Source organism: Fukomys damarensis, unplaced genomic scaffold (genome assembly GCF_012274545.1).
Source record: "Fukomys damarensis isolate Sample0158 unplaced genomic scaffold, DMR_v1.0_HiC HiC_scaffold_21, whole genome shotgun sequence".
Taxonomy (NCBI): Eukaryota; Metazoa; Chordata; class Mammalia; order Rodentia; family Bathyergidae; genus Fukomys; species Fukomys damarensis.
Genome location: NW_022900933.1, coordinates 28,235,979 through 28,253,840, shown reverse-complemented (window position 1 = coordinate 28,253,840; position 17,862 = coordinate 28,235,979). Strand labels below are relative to the sequence as shown.

The following is a 17,862-nucleotide window of genomic DNA, read 5'->3' as shown; positions in this document are numbered from 1 at the left end:
ATCTAATAACTTTTTGTTATAGTGTAGTAATTAGTGTTTCTGGTAAGTAGTGAGAAATTTATATCGAATTTAGACTCTTGATAATCACATGATAAGGAACTTCTTTGATTAAAAATTGCTCCTTGGTTATAGACTTCTCTCCATTATTAACAGTCTCTTTTAACTGCAAAAACCAAAGTCATAGAATTTCTTTTTCAACTCCTGAAACTCCATGATAAACCTGAGATTTATGCGTGTTTCTTCTTATCCTTCATTAAAACTTTGCTTTTGTGTTCTAGTACATTGTGATCCTTTGTGTGCTTTAAAAAATTTCTTCTATACAGTTTCCTTATTAATGCTTTCAGTTATGATCATAGAGATCTTGTCAGAATGACAGAGAAATCCTTGTCTGTTTTCTAGTGCCTAATATAGTTCTGGCATGCATTGCTCTCTCAATATTTGTTCAATGAATGTGTATGCCATTGTTGTAAATCTCTGGAATAAATGGCTTTAAAAATATACTAACCAAGTATTTGGGGATTTTTAAAGATAACATTTTAATTTAAAAAATTTATGTTGTCTTATGAGTATCTGTACATTCTATGGGAGCATGTTCTGTGAAATAAGAAAAATGAAAAATATTATGAGATAAAAATGGCATGAGAAGTAGCATCTTAATAATGACATCTTTCTGATATTTGAAAACTTTCAATTTAGACTGTTTTATTTTTTGCTTTGCAGATTTGGAATGAAAGGTCATTTGATACCAGTTATATAAAGGTCTGTACAATTTAAGGTCTTAAAGATACTCATAAATAATTTCTATGGGTCCAGAAATTAGTGGGAAGTTTATAGTTGAAATACTATACTTTTGGCAGTACAGTTATATATTACACTAATTGTAGCATAAAATTAAAACCTCAGTAATGTTTATATTTCAGATGTTAAAGCATGATCAGCAAAGAAGTAGCATATGCATTTACAAATATTATTTTTGAGCCACTTTTCATATATGCTTATATCATTTTAATTTTTACAAACCCTCATATTTTAAATACTATTATTGCTGATTTTCAGGAGGCAAAAAGCTAAAAATAGTAGCTCCTATCACTGGAAAATAAATTTTGCTTTTCAGGTTGAGCTATTCACTCATTTACTTTTCAATTACTTTCCCCTAAGTAATACAATTTGAGTCCTTTCAGAAAGTTAACATGTTCACTGGATTGGTTGCACATTTTAACTAATCTGTAATTGCAGGAAAGAGAGGGCATAGATTTGAGAGGGTTCATCAAGGCCAGAACCACATAACTTAGTGGTACCTTTGAGGTGGTAAGGGCATGGTGGTGAGTGGTATGGACTGGGTGTGTACATGGAGCAATGAAGATGCTATCAAATTCAGGCACAGGACTGTGGGTGCAATGTTATGGCTGCTCCACATGCAGGGCTGATGAGAATATCAAGAACAAAAGTCAAGTTTGAAAGATAGTCTTGTGGGGTACATGAATCTGAGTTGGAGGTAGTTTTCTTTTAGGGCTTGAAATACTTCACTCTAACCTCCATGACCTGAGGTTTGTGTTCAGAAAGTCTACTGTGATTCTGGTGGGCTTTTCTTTATAGGTGATTTTTTTCTTTTCTCTTACAGCTTTTAATGCTCATGTGGTGAATTTTTGGAATATTGACCGTTATATCCCTTGGTGTAGATTCTTTTTAATCATGGCTAATTGGAGTTCTGTATTCCTCATTTATCTGTATGTCAGTTTTTTTCCGTTATTGAGAAGTTTTCTGCCATTATTTCTGTGAAGAGTTTTTTTTTATGTCATCTGTGCTATCTCCTGCTTTTTCACTGACTCTGATCAATCTTGTTATTCTTGTTTGCATCATCTAGCAAATGTTGGATTGATTTTTCATGATCCCTTGCTATTTTTAAGAAATCTTCCTCTTCATACTTGCTATCTACAATCCTGTCTTCTCTTTTGACATACTGTCCTCACATTGGCTCATTCTGCTGCATAGACTTTCATTGGAATTTTTAATCCGCTGGATATGTTTGCATTTGTTTCATAGATTCCATTTCTTTCTTGTGTTGGGCATTCATGGTTTCTGTTATCTTACTAAGCTCTATTGTTTTATTCATATCTTCTCTAGAGTCACTCACCACGTCTTCCATTATAGTCACCATCTCTGTAGTTGTCTGAGGGATTATTTATAGTTTGATTTTTTTTTCAAGCCTCATTCATCTGCTTTGTTCCTTCTGCTGTTACTACTTCAGAGAGTTCAGGTGGGTGGCTTTCAATTGATTCCACCTCATTGTCCCCTGTGTTTACCTTTGGTGAGTGGAAGTTTAGGGTTGCATTTTGCTTAAGTGTTGTGTCATTTTCTTTTTTTTTTTTTTTTTTTTTTTTTAAGTGTAATTCCTAGGTTGATGCTTTCTAAGTTGCTAATGGCAGGTAGCTTTATTGCTAGTATTTAGAACCCTTAGGAAATAGACATTATCTTCCAACTGTAGCTGGATTTTGGGTTTTAAGTCTATTGCAAAATCCTACTGGGGATGAGAAGTTGGAGCTTATTTGGCTCAGCCCCTGGTTCTTTGGCACTACCCTATAGTGTTGTTTATGATCCTTAGGCCATCTTGGTCTTGGCTTACCAGAACAACAGATTAGAAGAATTATGTCACCTTGGCTAAAGTAGTACAATTAGCACTAATAATAGAATCAAACATGGTCTAGAAACACTGTTGTAACTATTAATTTATCACCTTTAAAAAGTTCTGCATTGCAAAAGAAACCATCAACAGAACTAAGAGAAAAAATTTTTACCAGTTGCTCCTCAGACAAAGGATTATTATCTAGAATATATAAAGAACTCAAAACAATCAGTCCCCCAAGTATAAAGACCCAATTCGAAAATGGGCATCTGAAATGAACAGACATTTCTCAGACAAAGAAGTAAAAACAGCAAGTAAATATATGAAAAAATGTTCCACATCACTAGTCATTCAAGAGATGCAGATGAAAACAACACTGAGATTCCACCTCACCCCACAAAGAATAGCTGCTATCAAGAAATCACACAATAACAAATGTTGGCAGGGTTGTGGGGAGAAAGGAACCCTTCTCCATTGTTGGTGGGAGTGCAGACTGGTGCAACCACTATGGAAATCAATATGGAGATACCTCAAAGAGCTGGGATTAGAGGTTCCATTTGACCCAGCCATCCCTCTGCTGGGTATCTTTCCAAAAGAATTAAAAGAATCATATCACAATGATATATGTACACCTATGTTTATAGCAGCACAGTTTGTAATAGCCAAAACTTGGAAACAGCCCATTTGCCCATCAGTTGGAAAATGGATAAAGAAGATGTGGTTTTTCTATAAAATGGAATACTACTCAGCCATAAAGAATGAGAAGTTAGAGTCATTCATAGGAAAATGGATACATATTGAGGATATACTCCTAAGTGAAATATATAAGTCACACATGTATAAATACCAAATAGTTTCTCTGGTGTGAAAAACTATAATAGTACATAAGATCCTAATGAGATAAGTGACAATGTGAAATAGGAAGAAAAGGGCTAAAGGTGTAGGGAAAGTGGGAAGGGGTAGGGGAAAGGTAATAAGGGAAAAGAAAAAAATTAGAAAAAAAATGGATATAAAATGTTTGTAAATGGGGAGGGAAGAAGGGGGTGAAGGGAGGGCAGGGACAAGGGGAAAAAATGAAAACCAAGACCTGTCATGTAAAGGCACAAGATCCTAATAATGAATGTAACTGTACTGTATACCTAAAATGTACCAATAAACTCAATTAAAAAAATTTATCACCTTTAACCATTTGAACTGTATTTGTGCTTGTATAACAAAATCTAAAATAAACCAGAAAATTGTATACAGTAAATATGCCCTCAAGACGGGTTCTTTTACCATGGGGGAAAATTTTTAAAGGATTTAGGGAGAAAAATGGAGACATAGAAGAAGAGGAAGAAATTAGAAGCAAGGCTGGAGGACAAAGGAAGATTAAGTAAATTTTGGGAAACTAGTGAAGAGAAGAGGAAAAGAGAAGGAAGAAATAAAGACAAAAACAGAATGGAACAACAACAATAAAAAACCTAGAAACAGTGTTCACACTAGTAGAAACAAGAACAATCAGAAAAATCCCAAAACAAATAAAAAACAAAATAAAAATGGAAAAAATGTGCAGTTCAGGGCATGTTTCTGCTGTCACTGGTAGAGAGAACGGGCAGACAGAGCCCAGATCTGTGTCGATTAATCCCAGCCAAGTCAGCCATAGATTTACAGTGGGTTAGTGGATAATACCAGCAAGGCTGCACCTTTGGTAGCAGTGAAGTTCAGGCTGGTTTTTGGTTGTGAGGCTAGACCCTGATTTGTTTAGCCTGCATCACTCCATTTGCCTCCTGCCAGTTTGAACTTGGAACCCTGACAACTTGAACTCAGCTTCCTGACCTTTCAATTTGAACTTTGTTCTGCCTTACCCTGACACTGGAGCCACTAGATGGAGCCAGCCCACAGCTGCTCTGAATTTCAAACTGAGTTGGCCTCTATCCAAGACGGCTATCGGCTATCGCCTTCTCCTGGCAGGTGTCTGAACCTGAATAACTCACCAGCCACTGTAGTCCTCTGCATCCACGGCTCTGTTCTACTGGTGTGTGTGTTTGTGGATTCCTGTGGGCCTTCCAGTAGTTACCATGCCTCTGGAGGTTCAAGATGCCCCATGCAATGAGTTTGGACCCAAGGAGAAGGCATCATTTGTCATCTTCTGTGTTGAAGTCTCTCTCTTCTCTTGTTGGGTCCTGGGGACCCACTTCTCTCTTTGTCACATTGCTGTATTCCAGTGTCTGGACACCAAATCTCAGTGAGGCTGTTTCTTTGCTGTTCACCACTCCACCATCTTCCCAGAAGTTGATTTCCTAATAAAGAGATAGAGATTCTCATTCCTATTGAATCTTGAGAGTTCATCTATATCTACTATTAAAATCTATTTCTGATGTTTCCAGCATACTCTTGGACTAAATTGATTTTGCTTGAAAGATGACTATGGATTCCTACTTATTCTCATCACATTTTCTAAAATATACATCAGTTTTAAGAAACCATCCATTGTAAAATGTAACATGGATTTAGTTAAAGCTTTTATTTGCCTCCTAAAAGAGCATATCAGTTGAAAATTTCTGTAGTTCAGAAAATTTAGAATGTGTAGTTTTGCTTAATTCATTCAACTCCTGTTATTGAGCATCTGACGCCATATTCCAGACAATCTAAAGTACTTGGGCCTTTTGAGGCAAGGACCTTATTTATATCCATTATCAAGTATTACTTCTGCTGTGAAATCTGATTCTTTTGATCCTGAGTAAAATGATGTCCTTTTCTCTGCCTTAGTTTTACATATAGATAATCTTTATATTTTGATATGTACTGTACCTACTTTCTGATTTTCTATTTGCCCCTGTTAGTTTAAGTGTCCTGTTGACAGTATTTGCCATTTAAGGGTGAGGACTCCCTCTTATGCTTCTTTTTGAGTCCTGCTGGGCTCCTGGGTAGTACTAAGTACCAGTGAAGGTGATCAATGTTCGCTTTATCAATTTATTTTCTGTTAGAACTTAGCTTCTTTCTTTTAATTTTTGCAGAAAACAGTTTTATAGATAGATTGGATTTCCTCTTTTTTTTTTGAGTAGGAGGAATTTATAGAGAGAAAGATAGCTTCTGCCTAAGAGAGACAGACAGAAGAGGGGACCAGAAAGTGGGTTGCCCCTGATTTCCTATCTTTTTTATAAATGCCAAAGACTGGATAGTAAGAATGGAATATTTCTAATTTCTATCCATAGTTTGGTACAAAATATTAAGAACTACAGTATTTCCAATAATGACAGAATACTTAAAGACATTGAGAATTATGTAAAGTAAAATGATAAGTTGAAATATTTTAGCAAATGTTGTATATAATATGACCCCAGTTTTATTGCTGTGACTGCAGAGAAAAACTGTAAGAAAGCACACCAAAATAACAGTTGCTATCTTAGTGGTACTATTTGATTATTTTTAACTTAACATTTCTCTCCTCTTCTTCCTTAACTTCTATGGTTAAATATAATTTTAAAGTAAGAGGGAAAATCCCTCTAACAACCCCTGTGAGACAAGTTTCTATTGGGAAAATATTGAAAACATCATTTAGAATACTGATTTTGAAGATGCGTTAGCTTTTTTAATCACAATTCAGTAGCTAAGTGCTCCTTTGTAACTTTTCCTGTGTTCTGTGTATCTGTCAAAAGGTATTGAGGGAGATGCTGGACTCTCAAGGTCTCCAGCGAGTGAAAATCATAGCAAGTGATAATCTGTGGGAGCCTATTTCATCATCGATGCTACGCGACCCTCAACTCTCGAAGGTGATTGATGTTATTGGGTAAGGCATGCTTTAAAACTAGCAGTTTTCTGGTTGCTCTCGTGTTGACCGTGTTTTGTTTTTGTCTGTTGCTCATTTGGTAAGGTATTTACTAAACGAAAGCGTTTATAGCTCACAATTCATTGCTTTCTCTTTGAAATGTTATTATGTATTTGAGGATCTTTTTATGAAAACGAAACTTTTAAAAAATGTGTTTATGTTTGGAGTGATAAAATAAGACTTTCTTTATATTAACGGCAGAGTAATACTTAACTTTAGAAATTATAAAGGCAGTTTTGCGAAATTAGTTCCTAAGTTGGTTTGATATGTCCACTGACTGACTTTTGTCATGTATCCCTAGGGTGGCATAGATTTGACCCTGTTCTTTATTCCATTTTTTCTTTCAGCTCTCTGGGCCTTGAGCTCACTGGACTCAGCAATATTTTTAAAAGTGAATTTGTATTTTACCCATTCTGTCTAAGTTTATAAACCTTTGAAAAACAATACCTATATGCATGGTATTTGGTCTTTTCCCACGTGAAGACTCGTTTTCTCTCTGAATGTTTTTTTTTTAATGAAAAATTTTGAAAGTATCAGAAAAATAGGTAGACTAATACAGTGAATACCAACCTGAAAAATCTAAGATCTCTTGGCCAGTTCTCCATCTGCACATCTGTCCAATTTTCTCCCTTTTCCTCCCTCCCCTCATTAATTTGAAACAATTTTCAAATATTATTTCTCCATAAAAATTTACCACATTTTAGTGAAAGATAATTCAATTTAATGAAAGATAACAGTTTCTTTTGCCATCAACAGTACCTTTATTATACCTAAAAATGTAATAGGTTATTGACATCTTCAGATATCTACAATTATTATTTTATAATTTTATTAGTTGAATCTAGAGCCAGTTAGGGTTTGTATGTTGGTTGATATTTAAGTAAATTCTTGTCTTTTAAGTTGTTGCTCTTTTTTCCCCTTTTATTTGTTGAAGAAACTTGATTGTTGTAAAATTTCTCACAGTTTAAAATTTTACCAATTTCATCCTTGCAGTTTAATTTAACATGTTCCATCTATCCTGTCCTTACTGGAAATTGGTAGAGAAACGATTAGATTAGATATGGGCTTATTTTTTCTTTTTTGGCAAGAGAAATAACATGTTTTTGCATTTATATTTAAAGATTTTAAACATTAAAATTGAAATGCATTGCTTTTATCATTACAACTTTTATAAATAGCACGTCTTGAAGGAAAACAAGGATGTGTTATCTTCACTATGATTTGTTAACTATTATCATTAGAAAATATCATTTAATGCTTCATGCTTTGTTTCATTTAATGCTTCTTGGACTGCATACTGTTTTGTATTTGATTGAGAGACTCCTACTTCTTTTCATTTATATTGCCTTTCACTCTCTTTGAAGGACATTTTGTGTCAGGTGCTTTGCTTGCATAGAATTAGATTTTCTTTTTAAAGCTGCTCTGAAAAATCTTTGTATTTTAATGAATGAATTAAACTTATTTCTGTTTTTTGATAAAATGTTTATGTTCTCTGTTACCCTGATGTCTTTTGCTATTGCATGGTGTATGTATTTATTAATGCAAAATGTTTTGCTGTGTGATTTGTTTTCTGTGTTCTAGTTTAAGGACATTTGGTAGTGTCTGGAGATATTTTTAATTTTCACAATTAGATAGGGAGGTACTGTTTGCATCTTATAGCTAGAGGCTAGGAATGCCTCTAAACATTCCTCTGATACACAGGATAGTTTCCTTTTCTTAATTTTTTACAAAATTATCCAGCCCAGAATGTCAGTAGTGGTGAAGTTGGGAAACTTTTAAATTAATAGTCTGTTTCTTCTTTTTTTTAGATATTGTCTGGTGGTTTATGAAAGCAGTTTATTTGATAACTACAGATTCAGTTTATTTGATAACTACTTCCTGGCTTTCTTTCTCCTACTATGGAATCTTAATTTGCATAATTATCTTAGTGTTAACCTTTATGCTCTTCTGTGAGTATAAGCTTCTACTGTCTTGATTTGTCAGTTATAAATTAGAAGCTTTTACTTTTAGACAGTCTGGTTGACAGACTTACTTGACATTTTACCCCCTTCCTTTCTATTGTTTCAGCTGTATTAGTTGTACATTAGTCAGACATGTACTATGCATATGCTATTTAATTATTCTTTCTTTTACAGTAGCTCTACTATTAAATATACTTAGTTTTCATTTTAAGAATCTTTTGCTGAAGTTCTCTCTTAATTTCTTGGGTTATAAGCTTAATATCTACTAGGTTTCTGAGAAAGTTATCATAGAAACAGTCTTTTTTTGTTTTTTAATGTTCATTAGTACTGCTTTTCTGTATCCTTTATCCTTGAAGGATAGTTTGGCTAGATATAATCCTTAATCAATATCATAAATTTACTCCATTGGTTACTTACATTAAATTTGAATCCAGGCTAAGTTTCTTTTCTTGATAGGTAATGTGACATAATTCCCATTATGTCTAAAGAGCATTTTTATTTATCTATTAAATCTGATAGTTTATACCATTTACTAAGCCTAGATAATACTATATGCCCTATCAATTATTCTGCCCCATTATTTTGATTTTCTTTTTAGGATTTCCAGTAGATCTCCTTTCCATATGCCTTTATTTTGTATTTCTCATAGTTTGCAAAAATCTCTGTATTTGTTTGATTTTCTGTAATTTTACCCTTAATATTCTGTATTTCCCTTACTGTGTTTTACTTAGTGTCTATTTTGTGTTCTTTCTATTAAAACTTTTTAATCCTGGGGCTGGGGATTTAGCTCAGTGGTTCTACTGCCTGCTTTGTAAGCACAAGGTGCTGAGTTTGATCCCTGGTACCACCCTCAAAATAAAAATAAATTTTTTAGTCTTGTAATATGTTTTCTCTTTTTAAAAATAAGTTTTGTTTTAGTTTCTCATTTCCCTGTTTAAAAAATTTCACTTCCTTAAAAAGTTTTTAATCAAGTACAGCATACATACATACATACATACATATATACACACCCAAATCAAATGAGTGAATTACCACAAAATAAACACACTGATTGAACCAGCGCCTAGAAAATTATTAGTTCACAGGAAACTTTCCCTTGGAAACCCTTCTATTCACTTTTGCCCCAATGGTAACTACTATGACTTCTAACACCATAGACTAATTTTGCTTGTTTAAAAACGTTATTAAAATGGCATCTTATGGTATCTGTTATTTTAGCCAACATTATATTTGTAAGATTAACTCCTGTTGTCAGATAGATGTAGGTCTTGTTAATTGGTTAGCACTCAGTTATAGGAAGATACCAGTTTATCAGTCTATTCTTTAATAACAACATCGGCCTAAAAGTCAAGTTTAGGTATGGTTTTTATAAATTAAAAAAAAGAAAGGTGAACTGATTGTTATAATTGTGTTTTTATAAATTAAAAAGAAAAGAAGGCAAACTGGTTGTTAGAGTTGTATTGGATGACAAGAACAGCATGGGACTTTAATTATTGGTAACAAGAAGTTATAGTCACATATTAATATGTTGTGTGAGAGTTGTGATATAAAGGAAAGGTTTTTGTTGAGATTGTTTATTATGTTTTCTGGCAGCAGACAGGCTGCAGAAACCACCCTGCTGGGTCAGAATGACCTAGGTGATTGTAGACTCTTGTCATGTGTTTTCCCTGATAAGGAATCTTGTGACCTCATTCAGTTTTTTTTTTTTGTGTGTGTGTGTGTGTGTGTGCATGCGCGCATGTGCATGTGCATGTGTCATGATTTGAGTTGCTTCCAGTTCTTGTCATTGTGGTGCATTGGACTTTTACTCAGGAGATACTTAAGGCCTTGTGGCTCCCACCTCCATCGAGAAACATACCTCCCTGCCTGCCCAATTCATCATGTGCGTGCTTAAATGGGACAGTGTCATAGGTTCTTTTGTGCATACTTTCTGGGATCTGTTTATGCTGTTGTTATTCCTATTGTTGAGTATTCACTCCTTCACTCTAAATGTTGCTCCCTCGTTCAATATGGATTCTATTTTGAACAGCTCTTCTCCATGGTCAGCCTCTACCATTCCTGAAAGTAGAGCCTTAGCTTGTATTGACCAGTACAGTAGACAGTGGCCACAGGTGTCTGCCTACAGGAGCTCTGGAAATGTGGTCTTATAAGATACACACTGGATCTTAAAGATTTGATATTTAAAAAGTAAAATGTTAAAATTGTTTTATATTGATTATACATTGGATGATAATTTTGGATATATTAAACAAAATATACTACTAAAGTTAATTTCCCTACTTCCTTTACATTTCAAGTTATTTATTTAGTTATTTTACTGTTGTAAAATATTTTGCTTTTTCCTGCTTACCTTTACCCTGTTTTCTAGGGCTCATTATCCCGGCACCCGTGTATCACAGCGTGCAAAGCTGACTGAGAAGAAACTTTGGTCTTCTGAAGATTTTAGCACTTTAAATAGTGACGATGGTGCAGGCTGTTGGGGGCGCATATTAAATCAGAATTATGTCAATGGCAATATGACTTCGTAAGTTACTAAAAACCATTGAGTTTTTATAAATTTCTAAAATTTTTAGTTTTAACAAGTTTTTAGAATTACAATTAAAAAAGTACAGTAGATTTCTGTATACTCACAACCTAGATTCAATAATTCTAAACATTTTTATCTTTTTTGCTTCAATTATCCCTTTATCTAAACCTACTTTACATCAAATCTATACTTGTTTCTGTAATACTTATATATTAAGTAATGTTGGGTTTTGTTTACATATACTTTATATGGTAAAATACATGCAGTTACCTGAATCTTGAAACACTATATGTATTTTGTTTAACAGTTATAAATAAATTACTTTATATGTCATGGCGCTGCCCTCTAAACATTTTATTGTGTGTCCTCAAAGCAAAAGGATGTTCTCCTACATGATTATAATGTCATGTTCATATATATGAGCTTTTAAAAATACTCTCACATCTAGTCTGTATTTAGATTTTCATAACTGTCCTTCAAAATGTCATTTATAGCACCTCCTTTTAAAAAAAGAAATATATAGTCAAACACAAGCACTGCATTTAGAAGTTATGGCCCTTGGGCTCTGGAAAAGTTTTCAATTAGCAATAATTGTGCCTTTGATAAACTTCATTGGCTGCGATACTGCCACTGTGCAAAACGTGGGCTGGAAATGTATCTCAGTAGCAGAGTACTTGCCTAGGATGTGTGAGGCACACTGGGTTTAACCCCCGGTACCAGGGGAAAAATTTATGGCTGTCAAGTCATTTTTTAATGTATAGTAGTTCCCTTCTTCACCACTTTGTGTGTGTGTGTGTGTGTGTGTGTGTGTGTGTGTGTGTGTGTGTGTGTGATAGCGACCTTTCAGAAAGACTAGACCAGTTGTCTTATGGACTAACCACTTTCATTTTGTCTGTCTGACTTCTTTCTTATGGTAGCTATTAATTTGTTGAACTGTTTATAAAACATGTTCTTAAGGTAGAAAATAACTTGTTATTTCTGAGAGATGACTCTCTTAAATGCTTTGACAACACATTAATTATGGTTAGATTCAAATTAACCTTCTAAAGCAATGATGGAGTTCCGAAAACAAACCACTATATATACTTTTGTGATATTAAAGCATATTGACCTATACGTTGTGAAATTTCCTTTTCTTTTTGAAAGAAAAGATGCTTATCATGTCCTTTTTTAAAATTAAGATGATGTGTATTTATAGTGGAGAATTTAGAAACTCTTCAGACAGAAATCCAAAAAAATGAAATAAAATCACTTATAGTCTTACCATCCAGAAGTAACTGACTCTAAAATTGATACTTTTTTCATTTACACGAATATATTTTTAGTAAAAAATTAGACCATACTGTATAATCTGTTAGGTAAGCTTAACATGGCATTATGAAATTTTCCTCATATAGAAGTATATTTCTATTTCATAATTTTTCCTGCATATGTATATTCTGTAAATAAAGCAGTATTTTTCAAATTTGCTTTGCCTTAAAGAAGCACTTGAGTTGCTTGTGATGCTGATTCCTAGGCAGTTGCCTGTACTGAACCAACCATAGGGAAGGCATCTGGGATTTTGTTTGTTTAATCAGTGCTGCAGATGATTCTGATGCTGCCAAAGTTTGGGAAACAGCAATGTAGAAAATACATCTCTGAATATTTTCCTTTTGCTACAAGTGAAAGTTGTTTCTAGTTAATAGCTTAATACAAACTGAAAGCATCAGTTGTGTACAACTGTTTTTGTATACATTTACAGTTATTTCTTAGAGTGTATTCTTACAAATGAAATGTTTGGAATATTTATTTGGAAGGTTTTTATACATGTTATAGAAAATGCTTGCCAGAAAGCTTTTCTCCATTTATACTTCTTCCACTAGCTAGAGAGGATACCAGACATCTTGCAAACTGAACAAAATCATGAGAACTTGTAGATTTGCTGATATATATTTTTTAAATACAGACTATTGTATCTACTTTGTGTTGAGAGAATTAGAAGCCTTTGATTTGCTAAGAATACCTGTCTGATTTTTTTTCGATAGATAAGGACTGATCAGAAAATGAAATTCCATGAATAAGCTGTTTATTTTTTAAGCTGTGAGCCACCCAGATAGGGGAACTTGCTGTCTGTGCTTGGATTTTCTGAGAACGATAGAGTCAGAATCTTAGGGTTCAGTATCTGCTGTGGACTGTTAGGGCCAAAAAAGAGACCACCAGCTGATGCAATTAGTAGTTGTAACTGAAATAAAATTATAGAATACATAGTCTCATATTCTTCGTACATAGTAGTACATTTAATCCTCCAACAGCCTGGTGAGCTAGGTAGGTACAATTAATGTCCTCATTTTATAGATGAGGAAACTGAGGTCCAGAGAGGTCAAGTGGTGGAACCATGATTTGAATCCACACAGTCTACTCTTAAGAGTTTTCAGTTGTAAAACTTTGCAACAGTTCAAAGTCAAGTTCCTAAAATTATGTCATGAGACTGGGGCATTAATAAGCCTGACTTGTCAAAAGGAAAGCAGGTATGGATTCAGCTTTTATTTGATCAAATTTGTGATATGTCTGGTACGAATAGGGTGTGATTCCTCTTCTGGCTATAGGACCTTACATTAAAAAATACATATGTAGTTTTTTCATTATGTGAGTCAGCATAAAAATGTTCAGATGTATACAATGCTGGTTTTTGTGTCTTTTTTTTTTTTAGTTTTACATTGTGAGTGATCTTAAGGCAACTTTTGTTTTCTCACTTTTGAACTGTCATTTTGTGGTCATTTACATATCTAATTATGATATAGACTTTTTACTCTAGGCTGGTAGGCATTTGCATTTTCATCACAAATTGTTTTGGTGTTTCTTTTTATCAAACAAATCTTTCAGCACGATTGCTTGGAATTTGGTGGCTAGTTATTATGAAGAGTTGCCTTTTGGGCGGTGTGGATTGATGACAGCCCAGGAGCCATGGAGTGGGCATTATGTCGTGGAATCTCCTATCTGGGTATCAGGTACAGTCCAGATTCCATCTTCCCTTAATTCCTAAGAGACAAGACAGAAAACCTGTAGAAGAGATTGTGCAAAATCTGTGTGTGTGTGTGTCCATATTTTAAGTGAGATTTGCCCATGCTTTAGAAGAATATTTTGTGTAACTAGACTGTTCTTTGTGTTTCATACTTGATTATTCTAAGACCACACCCTTAGAAAATACAAGGAAAGGAGGAGGGACATGGAGTGTCAAGTGATGGAGATAGAAATAATCACCTAGGTTTGCAGTCACAGATTAGGATAATTGCTAACAAAATGGTGTAATCTGTAAAGATTCATTGCAACTCCTAACTCAGAGTATCTAAAATTTGTCTTGGAGGCACTTTATTTTTTAACACCAGCACGATTTATTGATTAGAAGAATGAGCTAACAAAATTAAGGCTCATGAATGACAACCATTAAATGATTAACAAATATAGTTATTGAATCATTATATAATAAAGTAATTATAAGTATGATGTGAAATTTCATGGCTTTAGATTATTGCTTTAATCTACTAGTATGTGTTATTATAGGCTAATTTTCAGAAAATAATGAAATCATGACTCATATGGATAAAAATTAGCACATGCTGAAGATTCTGTTACTCATGTGATATAAAAGAACCAGGCAGATGTTAGAACTAATTCAAAGAAAAATTTAGCACAGCACAAATTTGAGGGATTAAAGAAATTTGAGATGAATTATAAATGGAGACAAGCTGAGTTTCTTATAAGGAGGAGGAAGTCAACTGAATGTTGGTTAGACAAGACATAATTTACACAGCTCAAAGACAAGTTTGTAAATACATTCATTTTCATTTAAACAGAATATTTTCAGCAGCATCTTATATTAGTCACAAGGGAAGTTGAGATCATACAATTGATGACATGGTTTCACTTTTTCATGAAGTAATATAATGTTAATGGTGTGATTTAAATAAAAGATTAAAACCTGTCATTAATTGAATAATTTCCTGCATTTTTGGTAAAAATATTAACAACCTATGACTTTTGTTTTAAAATAATAATCTGAGCTTTAAACATTTCTTTACAGATAAAATGTTAATGCTTTCAGAAAAAAATTATGAATTCTAAGTAAACTTGTTTTAATTTTAAACCCATTTTTTGTAGTCCTTCTCAGAGAGATTTGTAATCATATTAATTATGTCATTGTGACATTATCCTTAATTTCTTAAATTGTTCTTCCAAATGCAGAGAAAAGTTGAGTTGGACTTGCATCATTAACCTCTTAAGGATTGAAACTGTTGGTCCCACTTACATAGGTGAACTGATATGTAATACACTCTTCTGATGTATTTTGTCTGTCATTTGAAGAACCTTCCTGTAGTTTCAACATTTAACTAGGTTGATTATTTGAAAATTGAAATATAAGTTTGGCAGATATTTTTCTCCATATAGAAAATAGCTTGTTAGAGTCTATCAGATTCAAAATTGGTACATAGGTATTATTTTTAAAACAACCTTATCATTTCCATTTTCATCTCCTCTTATTTATCTTATCGTCCCCTCCCCTTTTGTCTCCCTTTCTTCTGTAGCTCATACAACTCAGTTTATGCAACCAGGTTGGTATTACCTGAAGACAGTTGGCCATTTACAGAAAGGAGGAAGCTATGTAGCTCTGACTGATGGCTTAGGTAACCTCACTGTCATCGTTGAAACTATGGTAAATTTTTGTTGATATTGGATTAATTCACTTCTTTAGTATTGGAAACATAGAATAATACAAAACAGAACCCATTTATTTTTTGGTTTTATACACATACACAGACATACACAGACACACAGACACACACCATGGTCTTACAGCTTTTGTTTTAAAATTTTAGCCATGAGCCAGTAAAATACAGCATTACAACTCACTGGTTTATATAAAACAGTTAGCTGTCATCTTTACTCTACTTGTATTTCTGGCAAATGGGGCAAAATCAGTTACCTGTTTACAAATACATGTGGAGGAGACCTTCAGGACTTCCCCTTGCTTGCACTGATACATAATCTCATGTAGACTGTGGCTTTTTCCATTTTTATCACACGTACAGTAGTTGCTTTGTGGGGATTTTAGTCTGTTAAAAGAAAGGTCTCTAAAGTTCAAAGAGCTCCACGCCTATAGCAGGAAGGGAAAAGTTCTGAAAGGTAAAAGGAAGGGAGAAGGTAAGGGCTTGGAGTGGGGCATATTAAGGACATAGGGGAGAAAGTAGAAGATTAATGGTGATAAAAGCAGGAAGAAGGAGCAGAAGCAAATGGAAAGGTCTTAGAGGTACCAGTTTGGAGAGGTCTTGAGCTTCTTAAAGAGGTCAGTGAAGTTCAAACAAGAGGAAGATGAACAGAGCTGCAGCATGTGTAGTCAAAAGGGTTTGAGAAGAGGGTTTCAGGTGTCCAAGAAGTTCCTGTGGGAGAAGTAAGATCCAATCCATATAACCCAGAAGCCTTAAACATGTATGTATCTCCTATCTGAACATCAGCCTACAATTTGGCTAACTCCTGACCATAGAGCTCTTAAAAATATTTTTAAAATACTAAAAAAAAACAATCTGAGACTATCTTATAATTAGCCTTCAGTGAGAACAAATAGTAAATATTGCAGGTAGTGTTCAACTTTTTTAAAACCAAAGATATTTGACAGGTGAGTTAGAATCAAATTAAGCCTTTTATGACTTTCCATGGACCAAAGAGGACTTTTCATAAAAGCAGACAAAAAGAAGCAGCCCTCCCAAGACTCAAGACCATGCCCAAAGACAGCAAAAGAAAGAATGACAGATATTCTCCTACTTAGAGCTGGCAACAGTCATTACACTAATTGCAAAAGGGGCGCAACCCACACTTCAGACTGGCTGTATTCTTGGGTCTCCCATAACCTATATTTGGGTACATGCATAAATGAAAGTGACAACTTACAGACTTCTGACAGGCAAAATGTCAAGCTAAGTTCATACACAAATGGAAACAAACACAAGAACAATTGTCCCAGAGGGGAAAAGAATCTGTAACTAATTGGTACCCAAAACCCACTTCATGCAAGAGTCAAATCAAAGCCTTTTTTCCTGCTCATCTGAATGTGGACAGGTGAGGGCAAGGAATGTTGTGTTGTGTTGTGTTTTGTTTTGTTTTAACAGCATTACATCACCAGCATGTGTGAGGGTGTGAGGTAGTACTTTATTGTACTGTAGTTTGGTTTGTATTTTCCTAGTGATTAGTGATGTTGAATTTCTTTTCATGGGCTAATTGGCTAGGTATATATCTTTTGGAGAAATGTTGATTTATACCCATTACCCATTTTTAAAATTGGGATGTTTGTGTTTATATTGATGAGTTGCAAGGGTTCTTTATATATATAATTATATAAAATATAAAACAACATATTATTAAAATGTATATCATTATATATTAAAATATATAACACATTAAAATATATATCATTATAATATATTAAAATATATATTATTGTGATATAATATATACTATGTTTTATAATAGACTGTAAATAATAAAATATAATATAGATAATATAATAGATAATATAAAACATAAATATACTGTATAAAAGTATCATTGGATTTATTGTATATATCATTTGCATATAATTTTCTCCCATTCTTTGGTTTGTCTTTCACATTCTTATGGTGCCCTTTGGAGTGGAAAAATTTAAAATTTTGGATAAAGTCCAGCTTATTTTTTCTTTCTTATGCTTTTAGTATTCTATCTCAGAAACTGTAACCTAATCCAACACTATGAAGATTTATACCGTTTTCCTCTAATAGTCTTTATAGTTTAAAATCTTACATTTAGATGTTTGTTTGATCCATGTTATTTCTTTTTCTTTTTTGTTTTTGTTTTTGTTTTTTTTTGATATTGGGGATCAAACTTAGGATCTTGTGCTTGTGAGGCAGGTGCGGTGCCACAGAGCTAAATCCCC

At 33.7% G+C, this 17,862-nt stretch overlaps 1 protein-coding gene and 1 pseudogene across 3 annotated transcripts in view; one reads left to right on the top strand and one right to left on the bottom strand.

Annotated features, from left to right (window-relative positions):
• Galc (galactosylceramidase) overlaps positions 1-17,862 on the top strand; it is a 48,605-nt gene that overhangs the window by 11,867 nt on the left and 18,876 nt on the right. For all 3 annotated transcript variants that reach the window (XM_010616257.2, XM_010616256.2, XM_010616259.3), the window contains exons 6-10: positions 721-759; positions 6,265-6,395; positions 10,764-10,919; positions 13,785-13,909; positions 15,485-15,612. In XM_010616257.2, coding sequence (XP_010614559.1) covers positions 721-759; positions 6,265-6,395; positions 10,764-10,919; positions 13,785-13,909; positions 15,485-15,612 — 579 coding nt within the window. The remainder of the gene's footprint in view (positions 1-720; positions 760-6,264; positions 6,396-10,763; positions 10,920-13,784; positions 13,910-15,484; positions 15,613-17,862) is intronic.
• On the bottom strand, positions 11,371-11,564 carry LOC117287188 (annotated as a pseudogene).